At 37.4% G+C, this 11,086-nt stretch overlaps 2 protein-coding genes across 7 annotated transcripts; one reads left to right on the top strand and one right to left on the bottom strand.

Annotated features, from left to right (window-relative positions):
- Positions 1–1,529: 1,529 nt before the first annotated feature.
- Positions 1,530–10,227, top strand: LOC119562736. Of its 6 annotated transcripts, none has more exons than XM_037875940.1 (4): positions 1,530–1,686; positions 5,257–5,775; positions 9,852–9,974; positions 10,037–10,227. In XM_037875940.1, exons 2-4 carry the CDS (start codon positions 5,654–5,656, stop codon positions 10,047–10,049), a joined length of 258 nt encoding a protein of 85 aa, XP_037731868.1. In that variant the 5' UTR covers positions 1,530–1,686; positions 5,257–5,653; the 3' UTR covers positions 10,050–10,227. The 6 variants fall into 6 exon arrangements, 5 of the variants coding, with proteins under 5 accessions (XP_037731868.1, XP_037731869.1, XP_037731867.1 ...); XM_037875941.1 differs by lacking the exon at positions 1,530–1,686 and adding an exon at positions 4,740–4,780; XM_037875939.1 differs by lacking the exon at positions 1,530–1,686 and adding an exon at positions 4,803–4,956.
- Positions 8,490–9,399, bottom strand: LOC119562735. Its single transcript, XM_037875935.1, has 2 exons — positions 8,690–9,399; positions 8,490–8,624 (listed from the first exon to the last, which is right to left on the bottom strand). Exons 1-2 carry the CDS (start codon positions 9,258–9,260, stop codon positions 8,524–8,526), a joined length of 672 nt encoding a protein of 223 aa, XP_037731863.1. The 5' UTR covers positions 9,261–9,399; the 3' UTR covers positions 8,490–8,523.
- Positions 10,228–11,086: the final 859 nt, after the last annotated feature.

Raw genomic sequence — 11,086 nt, 5'->3', positions numbered from 1 at the left:
AATGGGTATTTGCTCTAAAATATGATGAACTAGGAGATCCAACAAAATACAAAGCAAGATTAGTTACACGAGGGCTTACACAAAAGTATCAAATCGACTATGTTGAAACCTTTGCCCTAGTTGCTAGGACTACGAGTTTTCGATTCATGTTATCATTAATAGTTCAATATGATTTAAAAATACATCAAATGAATGTGAAAAACGCGTTCTTAAGTGGCAAGTTGAATGAAGAAATATACATAAAAATTTCTCAGGGTATATCATGCGATGGAGAATAAAGAATAAAGAAATTTATGGGCTCAAACAAGCATTTAGATGCTAGATTAAAGTTCTTGAGCGAGTTTTTAAAGATTGTGAGCTTGTAAACTTTCCTTTAGATCGCTGTATACATGTACTTGAAATAGGTGGTGTTAAGAAAAACATATATGTATTGTTATATGTTGATGATGTTGTAATAGCAACTGGGGATATGAATAGAATGAATAATTTGAAGTTATCTAAATGAGAAGATTGAAATTATTGACTTAAATAATATACGCCATTTTATTGGGATTCGAATAAAAATGAGCGAGGATACAATTGCATGCTTTGTGGACGTCCCGTTTTAACAACTGCTGTAAATATCTTAGGTTGATTTAGTAGCAAAAATAATTCTGAGTTGTGTCAATGTTTTAAAAGAGTTCTTATATATTTGAAAGGGAACATTAACATGAAACTGAATTTTGAAAAGAATACATTTGAAAATTGTTTAGTTGGTTATGTCGATTCTGATTGGGGTGGAAACGAAGTTGATAGAAAAAGTACAACAGGCTATTTATTTAAAATGTTTGATTCTAACCTTACTTGTTGGAACACAAAACGAAAAAATTCGTTAGCAGCTTCAGCGACTGAAGCTGGGTAGATGGCTTTATTTGAGGCCGTAAGGGAGGCTTTGTGACTAAAATCTCTCCTTAATAGTGTACAATGTACATACATACATTCAGTAGAGGATAACGTTGTTTGCATTGAGTATATTTCTTCAGATAATCAACTGGCTGACATCTTTACGAAACCTTTACCTGCTGTGACTGGACTCGTTCTCGCTGATAACAACTGATTTTTAATATATTTTTTTTTAATTTATCGGCCATTTAATGCCGAAGAATTTAATTGAATTTCTTTTATACATGTTTTAATATGAAGTTTTAATAGCTAAAATCAATATATAATTTTATATACGAAATACCTGTGAGTGAAAACTGAAAAATAATTTAAGTTATTATAAGTGATCTGATCTGGTTTTTCTGGGTTTTCCTTGCAGCGAATGCTGGATCACATTGTATACCCCAGAAAGCACACTAGCCACATTAGAATAAGTAAATGCATACACTTTTTTAAGTTCTCGTTAATGTAATTTTTGAGGGGGAGTGTCGGATATCCCTATTATGCTATCAAAAATAATATTACACAATACTGAAGTATTTTTCATAGATCGTTGATCTGGTAACAATTAGGTTCTTTCTTCCCTTTTTGCTTTTGACTGTGGCGTGCGTGTGCAACGAAAAGACCTATAAAATAAAACATAAAATATACTTAAATATAAAACACAAGTGTACTGTTTCGGTGTCTGCTGGGAATTATTCAATATCTGACACCAATCATTAATATAACATATATTGCGGTCCAGTTTTCAACCAACTTGCATCGGTAAGCATAAACTAATTTCACAATGGGATGCGAAAAGCATTTATTCTATAAAAAAAAATTAAAGTCCTAGAAGCTCATAAGGAAAATCTTCTGGACGTTGGATAAGATTTGAGAACTAAGAAGTTAGTATATTTCAAATTAAATCCGCGATCGGTCAATCAATAAAGTAGAAAGCCTACAGTACGTTGATGCAAAGATTATATAGATGAGAAACAACGATACAACGGGATGTAGGGCAAAACTGTTGGTGTGGATTTTCGTTGTGGTTTTTCGATTTTCTTGGTGTGCGTTCACCGTTTAAGATTTTTTGGTTGTGTAAGTGTATAAATATGCTGGAAATCTCAAGGCTCAATCTTTCATTTGACTTACGCGCCATAACAAAGCGCTGTGGGCTGGGGGTCCAATCGCTTAACTGCTGAACTTGTGGGACCTAGTTCAACTCCGAATGGAAAACCCCTTTTGACTAATGTACATTCGGGCTTTTTTTAAACAATCAATTTAAACGTGGGTTAAACAATAAGAGCCAGAAGACATTTTTAATGATTCATTGCGTAACATGTACGTGAAAGAGAGATTTTTCATCGTGGTTTGATGAATATGATGAGTGCTTTTCACATAAATTGAAAATGTTAGATAAAATAATAAGTCTTTCTGAACAAACATTGCAAGGGGCTAGACCCCCAGATAAATGTAAAAGTAATAATGTATGTGTATGTAAACTAAATATTCTTCACCATAAATAAATAAATATCTGGTGGTATTTGAGTGTTAGATAAACAAAACTTGAATCCTTTTATTGAACATGTTAATTTTTTTTTAAATGCACACATCATATTCATCAAACCACTATGAAAAATCGCTCTCTCAAAAACATGTTACGCATCGACTCACTAAAAATTGCTTTATGCGCTCTTCTTTTTATTGTTATTAAAAACATTTATAACAACCTTGATATGTACAGTGGTCGGCATAAGTATTTTGACAAAATAAAAGTTAAGTATACTCATAACTTGAATTTACTTCTTGTAAACTATAGGCATCAATGGAAAGGTAATTTCAATGCCGTTTGAATGATACAATACATTTCTTTACCCATTCAGTACTTATTGAAAAGGACGAATTTGTGTAAATCAACTTTGAAATTTAAAAAAAAAACTTTTTTCCTCGTCTTGAAAACTTAAATTTTTTGATGCAAAAAGTTTCTTCAAACAAAAATAATAGTAACTGCAAAAAGAATTTTTCAAATATCATTTTGCTTATATTTTTTATGAATTTTTGAAAATGCTTAAAAACAGGCATTTGAGCCATATTTTTGTCTTTTTCATACAAATTTTTTCCGACATTGTCACCTTCAAAAAATCATAAAAAATATAAGCAAAATGATATTTGAAAAATTCTTTTTGCAGTTACTATTATTTTTGTTTGAAGAAACTTTTTGCATCAAAAAATTTAAGTTTTCAAGACGAGGAAAAAAGTTTTTTTTTTAAATTTCAAAGTTGATTTACACAAATTCGTCCTTTTCAATAAGTACTGAATGGGTAAAGAAATGTATTGTATCATTCAAACGGCATTGAAATTACCTTTCCATTGATGCCTATAGTTTACAAGAAGTAAATTCAAGTTATGAGTATACTTAACTTTTATTTTGTCAAAATACTTATGCCGACCACTGTATTTTAACCACATTAGAAATTATATATGAAAGAGCAATTTCTTTCTTAAGTCCTTATCGGTACATATAAAACAAAATAAAAAAAGTCCAGCTATAAAAACCAATTTAAAATAACAAAAATTTGGTAAAACAAAACTGTATAAAGAAAATATATCAGAAAAAACTATATTTTTTATGGTATTTCCTTAGCTCATCTGAGTACCGCGCTGAAAAACAGACCCGACGAAAAGCTTTATCCGCCTGTTTGCCTCTGGCTCACTCCTATGGTTAGCTCGCGGTTTTCGTCGATGTGAGTACTAGGCTTAAGCCTAGTACTCAGATCGTCTAAGAGTTTCACTAGTCGAAAAATCTTATTCTTTGTAGTGTGACCGAAGTTTTCCAAATTCACCCATGCATGTAGCATGGTCTTACTGTCAAGCGGCTGGGCTTGTTTCCAAACGGAAAACAAATCAATTGGAGAAATTTAAAAAGGAGAAGTCTGCTGGTACACAAAGAAAGTAAAATAAAAGTGAACGAAATGTTCAATGAATGTTTTTATTTATGTAAATTTGTAGTTTAAAGCTTCCTTAACGTCTCACGAATGCTTCGCCATCTTTCCCGCGCCACCGCAGTCCCGCTCCGAGTCCCAATGGGCATATTTGACCTTGAGGAAGTGGGAGCCGGATTGGGAACTGGGTTGATCCGCTGATGCTGCAGGAAGTCGCCCAGCATCCTGGTCATGGCTTCTCCAACTGTTCCTTAGCGGGCGCCCTATTTTCCTCCTCCCTATAGCAGCCAGCGCGTCCTCCAGCTCCGCTTAAGCTGCCAATTAGCTGGTTGTTATAGGGTACGGAATCCGAATGTTGAGGTCTTCGGAGATCATATTACTGGTGGTTCTGCTTAAAAGATTCTTCTATTAGTACAACGCAACCAAATTGGCCAGATCTTACTTTCTTTGCGAGGACAAGCCCGGCAGGATGTCCATGTAGAGAGCGAAGTCCCACTTGGCATGTTCCTTCCCACTGGGATTCTCTAGTGGATCTCCTCCAGCACTTCAACTATTCTGCGAATTTGCCCCTGTTGTGGTATTGCTTCCTGTCGGTCAAGTCCCACAATAATGGGCAACAGCTCGGATTAGGCGTCCTTTTTCATCTGCACTGACCTCCTTTAACCGTTTGTGTGGTTTTTCATCCATTTTAAATTTTTAAATTCTCCACCGCTTCTGCACGAGCACCGCCAAAGATTAAAATTCTTATTCTTTGGGCTGCGGCTAACGGCGTTCATCGAAAATTCACTCCCGAAATGTGGTATTTTTTCTGGTACTTTTTCTGGTATTTCCTTAGCTCATCTGAGTACCGCGCTGAAAAACAGACCCGACGAAAAGCTTTGGCCGCCTGTTTGCCTCTCGCTCACTCCTATGGTTAGCTTGCAGTTTTCGTCGATGTGAGTACTGGGCTTAAGATTGGAATTTAACCTCGAACCCATTATCCGAGGGCAACAGCCCGTTTAGCTCCAACGTCCGATTTCGTTTAAACTTTCCATGTCGACGTGTTTTTGGGTCCTGATTACGGGAAAAATAGTCAAAGTTGGCGCAAATAACGGGATCTTGGAAAATAACGGTAAAAACCGTAAATTTTTGGTTGAAAAACACCTAAAAAAATAATTTAAATAGGTGAAAATTTAAAAATATTGCAATATACCGCCATAAAAATGGCGTCAGATAGTTAGACACCTGCATTTAAGGTGATGGGCCTATTTTGACTTTTTTTTTACAACATATCGTGAAAATCGCTGCGATTTTCGTTAAAAAAAATTTTTCCTTGTGACATTAGAAATGCTTTTTATATAATTTTTTTCAATACATTTTATTTTCGCTTTATAATTTGAATTTTATTTTGTTTTCTTACCTTTATTTTTAGCTACGACAACTGAAAAGCTCTTTCCAACATTTATATTTTGCTTGTACTTTTCATGGTTACGTCCCAAAATAGGACTACGTATGGCCGCGAGTGGTCAGCGCCGGCTAGCTCTAGAGCACTCGGGGTGTGAGTACTTCAACCCTGCACACACACATGCAACAATAAACAAACAGATGTTTGTACTTTAAAACACTCCACGCTGCAACAGCTGTCTTACTGCTGGGCCAAAACATTGACGAAATGTGCACAACTATAAGACTATCAAAACACGTGATTATCGCAAAACTAACTCCCCCACTTGTTCCCTTCTAGGTCACAGGACACCATTTGATATATTGTGGGCTTTTGGGGGCAAACCCAAAGCCTCTGCGCTCCCACCCGACCTTAGCAGCTGTAGATGTCTCCGACTGCTCCTTGGACCGGTTACCGTAGTTTACCTTGGGACTGTCTACATGTTCCCTCCTCTTCGAGATATAGGTCTAAAAACCTAACTTATTTACAGAATTGCTTCAGCTTTCCGTAAGTAAACCCACCAACCACCGCCCGCCGGGTGCAACAGTCCCACACAGGGATTTGTGTAGACGGATAGAATGTCTGTTTTCTGTTTTTCGGTCCCTACCTAAAAGAACTCTCTTAAGTGGATCCCAAACTTTATGATAATACGCGACCTACTCGACGGTCACTGGAGAGGATTCCCCGTGGGATTAACAAGGGTCCCGCGATACAATTGCGGTTATGTTTGTTTATGTATTTTTTTTTTGTTTTTGGTTATTTGTTCTTCGGCTTTGATGATTTAAGTCCTATGCCTCGCCCAGAAGGAGCGATACGTGATAAATAATAGACACAAATATAAAAACATTCGCAGTGAATTGTTGACATACGGCAATAAATAAATTGATTTAAATTAGTGATATAAATAAATAAACAAGGAAGAACGCTATAGTCGAGTACCTCGACTATCAGATACCCGTTACTCAGGTAAAGGGACCAAAGGAAAATGGAGATATGCAAGCAGCAAAGCAAGATTTAAAATTTTGTATCTATCATGAAAATTGTGTGCGCCACAGGCTTGGGCGGTTTGTGGGCGTGGCAAACTTTTTTTTAGATCAATCGATAGGTATTGACAAGACCAATACATTCAGTTAAAATTTTTTATCTAGCATGAAAATTGTGGGCGCCACAGATTTGGGCGGTTTGTGGGCGTTAGAGTGGGCGTGGCATATTCGCGTAACAAACTTGCGCTGCGCTCAAGCCTACGGAATCTAAATCTGAAGTCCCGTTTCTCTATCTTTGATATTTTCCGAGATATCCGCGTTCATATTTACGAATTTTTTAAGTTTGTGGGCGGTTTGTGGGCGTTAAAGTGGGCGTGGCAAACTTTTTTTTAGGTCAATCGGTAGGTATTGATGAGAACAACACATTTCAGTTAAAATTTTTGTTCTAGCATCAAAACTGTAGGAGCCAGTTTTGGGCGGTTTGTGGGCGTTAGAGTGGGCGTGGCACTCTTCTGAAACAAACTTGCGCTGCGCAGGAATCTCAGGAATCTGCATGCCTAATCCCAGTATTGTAGCTCTTATAGTTTCCGAGATCTCAGCGTTCATACGGACAGACGGACAGACGGACATGGCTAGATCGACTCGGCTAGTGATCCTGATCAAGAATATATATACTTTATGGGGTCGGAAACGCTTGCTTCTGCCTGTTACATACTTTTCGACGAATCTAGTATACCCTTTTACTCTACGAGTAACGGGTAACGAGTAACTACGAGTAATCGTACAATAAATAGGTTAATTTTTAAGAGTAATAAAAATCCCCTCCCCAACATATACATATTATACAAAAAATATAAATAAATAAATAGCTAAATTAATGGACGACACAACATAAATATAAAAGAATTGTTACGCGCTAAGCCGCTGATCTCTTCCAGCTCCGGTTGGTGACGTAACTCCACCACGTGCTGTTACGCTCGATCGAGTCACTCCAGTCCGGCTTCAGAGACCGTTCTTAGGCGTCGGCGACCGGCGAAAACTTTGAACGAGCGGGTCATTCCTTTTTAATTGACGGCACTGCGTTCGAAATTTTAATTGCAAGTGTCTTGGCGCTGGTCACTTAAACACCGCGACTTCTGTAAGGAGATTGCTATTTCAACGAACCCGCTGCGACTGCGCGCCACCGACACCAAATCTGAACTGATGTAATGTCCGCCATTTGCCTTCCGCCAACCCATGCCGATTACGGACCTCTGTTCCCTGCATTCTGGGTCAATGTCCCTATAACCTACATTCGTTCGGTTTGACTCCAATTTTTACGTTGTCCGTCACTGGACCCTAAGCCCACTTTGCATCCCTGGTTTTTCCGATTACTCGATTATTGAGGGATGACGACATAACATCATTTAGACTTTATTATTTTATTTTAGTGTTCTTAAAAATTTTAATGCCGTTAAATGTTAAGCGCAATGTGCCTTTTAGCTCGATTTCTTTTCCTCAGCATAATTCAAGAATCGACGATTGAGCCAACAATTTATTTTTAAATATTTGACAGCGCGAAGAGTCGGGAGCGAGCGAGCAAGTGAGAGAAACAAAGAAACGGCACTCTAAAAACAGGTTCCTATGCTAAAATTAATGTTTGAATTTTAAACCACGAATTCTCATTAAATTAATTAAATGGTCGGAAACGACTCTTTCAGTGCGTTGCAAACTTTTGCCTGAAAAAAACGATTTATTCCTATAATTGTCTCTCTCTCTGTAATGCTTTGCCCATCATACTATACCTGGGGCTGCATTTTAAGGAGCCGCAAAAATAAAATCCTTTTGTTCGGACCCTTATGTTCTTATCCACACCGACTCTCAATAGATGAACGATAAACGGTTTCCTTCGAAACGAGCGGTCAGAAAGGGACCGATTCGTGTCCTACGGTCTACCCAAAACCCGAGACCTAGATCACGAACAATACGAGAAATCGGGTTTTTGCTCAGACCCTAAGTGATAGAATATTAATTTTTATGGTCTTCTGACTGAGCAGCCCGATTAGAAAGACCATATCTAATTTGTGCCAGAGAAAGCAGCTAGTCGGTCAGTACGAGGTTGTTGAAATAAAAAAGTGAAACTAGAACGTTTAAAGACCAAAATTCAGTATTTGCGTCGAATCGAAACTGCGAAAAATAAAATAATTATCAATTTCTTTATGGACCATTATAAAAATCTTTTAAACGCCTATTCATATATTTTATTTATTGCTCAGAATTGAGTAAAATGTTCTTACGATAACATGTAAGACTGCATATGGGAACTTTTGTGGTTGAGCACATGTAAGCTTTGCGATTTCCACAACCGCTTACATGGCATAACTGCGAAAGAGGCTGTGCGCGAGGTAATTGAGTCATTAGTGGAAAGTCATGGCCTGGTGGAATTATTATGGTGTTACCTTTTAGAGCGCTTATATAGGTTACTTTTGGATATGACGACTTTTGAAACTTCCTGTTACGAATCAAAGGTCGATGTTTGTTAGTTTCCTGTTTTTTTAATAAGCGTTCCATTGTTTTTTGTTTATCTTTTTCTCGCCGTGCGTTAGCTTGCTGCTTTCGCTTCTGTGATTTGAGTATAGCCTTCTGAATTTCCTCCGCCGTTTGGGGCTTTTCCTTTTCTTTATAGCCACTTGGAAGAGCAAAAAGCTCTTCAACAAAGCCATCAGTTCGTTCATACATAGCACGTTGACGAGCGGTCATTAGTTTGGGGTCTTTTATTTTCTTCAGTTCATCATCAACATTGTCCAGTTTTCCAGTTTCAATGGCAGTAAGCCAACGTTCTTCATCACTGGAAGTTTCGCTATTGTGTCTCCTTTTAACTTTCTTTGCAACAGCGTTGGGCGAAGTAGCAATATGTGCCGACTTTTTAGAGTAAATATTTCTTGAGCGAATGTACGGTAGTTCGAGGATATGGCTGGTTTGTAACTCTGGGGTATCGTAATGCCCCTTTGACTGCGCAGAATGCGACATCAAAAAAGCTTATGATTTTTAGTAGTGCGGCTTGGACGATTTAAAAAGTGATATTTATCAATATTTACTACCTTTTTTCTCCATTAATTCACTTAAATTCATTAAATGTTTAAAGCAGTGTGACCGCCATGTGGAAAAGAATACATTTTTATTTATCGAGAGTGGTCAGCCTGGAAGCAATACAAAATCAAGACGCTTAAGTAATAGCCTCTGCACACACCCTCTTTAAAATCGCTGTTGTAACTTTAACCAGGTTCCTGTTCCTACAGAGAACCGCTGAAGCGAACAGCTGATAGAGGTAAGCAAACCGTATCCGAAGGAGGAGTGCAAATTTAGTTTGAACGCTACCAAATGGAATATTTTCAGCGCTTAATGAATATTTTATTACTATTAATGGCTTTTTATTTAGATAAATAATGTACGTTTTGGTGCAACAAGTGCCAGGTCTTGCCAAGAAAATGTTAATAGCAATATTTAATTTATAGAGCAGATCAATTGCTGGGTTCCGAGTCGTTGGGAGGCACCTTGGCCTGCACCATTCACAATTTCCTTATAACCGCGCCATTGCAGTTCAATTGCATTTCCTTCTAGAGGTGCAGAAACATCGAGTGAAACATCGATAACATCGATGTCTTCAAAACATCGGAACCATCGATGGTTCGTGACCACCATCGATGTTTTCACAAACAACTCGGCGCTCGGTAAGAAAAAATTGTAAGTAAATGAATTTCTTATTGTTTTTTCTAAAAACTAACAAAATTGTTGATAATACTTAGGATTTCTAGTTGATGGTGTTGGTGGACGTTGATGGATGAAGAAAAAGCAAGTCTGAACGAGTATTCAGCAAAGCTGGACGAACCATATCTGACCGCAGGACAAGGCTTAAACCTGAAGTTGTTGATCAACTTTTGTTCCTGAATAGAAATAGACACTTTAAATGATCTCAAATAAATCTCATGTTACTGTTTGTGCTGTTTCTGTTCTATTTGCATTTTCTTTTTTTTTTTAAACATCGATGTTTCACTCGATGTTTTTTTTTGAAAACATCGAAAACATCGATGGACACGAACATCGATGTTTCTGCACCTCTATTTCCTTCTCTAAAAAATACCGAAACGCTAAGTACAAAAATCACTTAAACACTTGAAGAAAATACTGAATAGGACACTGGAATACTGAATCGATTTTCGCGTGCGTTCCCATTTTTCGCTTAAGAGAGTTGTACCGACTTTTTTCCGTCTCTTTTCAACACGTGTGTTTCATATGAATGAAAAAGTCGCTGAAGCGGAATTCGGTTGCTGGAGCAAAAGCCCCCACTGTCTGAATAGGGTATAACACACACACGCTGGATTCTTGTTTACAGAGAGAATCGCTGAATTCAAATCCGGTGATTGGCATAAGCAAACTGAAATTGAAGGAGTCAGACGTGCAAATTTAGTTTTCCTTAACAAATAAATCGGATTACAACGCAAAACTAAAAACAACTTCAGCGCCAGCGTGTGAAATGTTTTCAGCTGTCAATGTTTTCTTTATTGCTATTAACAAATAGGTCAAAGATACGAGTTCCATTTATGGTAAATTCAATAGGAAACTTTGTGGGCAAACAGTGGCCCCAAGAGAATTTTCACAAATTCTAGCCATTCTAACCATTGTGGCCAATTCTGGGAGATACACATGTGATTTTAAGCTTGAGCAAACTAATATATCTTTTCATTATGATTTCATATGTTGACTCCTGAGCCCGATTTGGCGGTGCTCATGATCGGTTGTGCTTATCTTGTGCTTCGTGATGTTTGCCAAATTTGATGTTTGTCAAATGCTTTGTT

The sequence above is a fragment of the Drosophila subpulchrella genome, unplaced genomic scaffold (assembly GCF_014743375.2).
Source record: "Drosophila subpulchrella strain 33 F10 #4 breed RU33 unplaced genomic scaffold, RU_Dsub_v1.1 Primary Assembly Seq90, whole genome shotgun sequence".
NCBI lineage: Eukaryota > Metazoa > Arthropoda > Insecta > Diptera > Drosophilidae > Drosophila > Drosophila subpulchrella.
This window is presented reverse-complemented; position numbering and strand designations above follow the sequence as displayed.

Coding starts and splice junctions, on each gene's coding strand:
- LOC119562736 (XM_037875938.1), top strand. CDS start 4,878: ATGTCGACGTGTTTTTGGGTCCTGATTACGGGAAAAATAGTCAAAGTT. Junction 4,957..5,256: donor CGGGATCTTGGAAAATAACG/GTAAAAACCGTA, acceptor CTTTATTTTTAG/CTACGACAACTGAAAAGCTC. Junction 5,383..5,568: donor AGCTCTAGAGCACTCGGGGT/GTGAGTACTTCA, acceptor GTTCCCTTCTAG/GTCACAGGACACCATTTGAT.
- LOC119562735 (XM_037875935.1), bottom strand. CDS start 9,260: ATGTCGCATTCTGCGCAGTCAAAGGGGCATTACGATACCCCAGAGTTA. Junction 8,625..8,689: donor CTATATAAGCGCTCTAAAAG/GTAACACCATAA, acceptor CCTCGCGCACAG/CCTCTTTCGCAGTTATGCCA.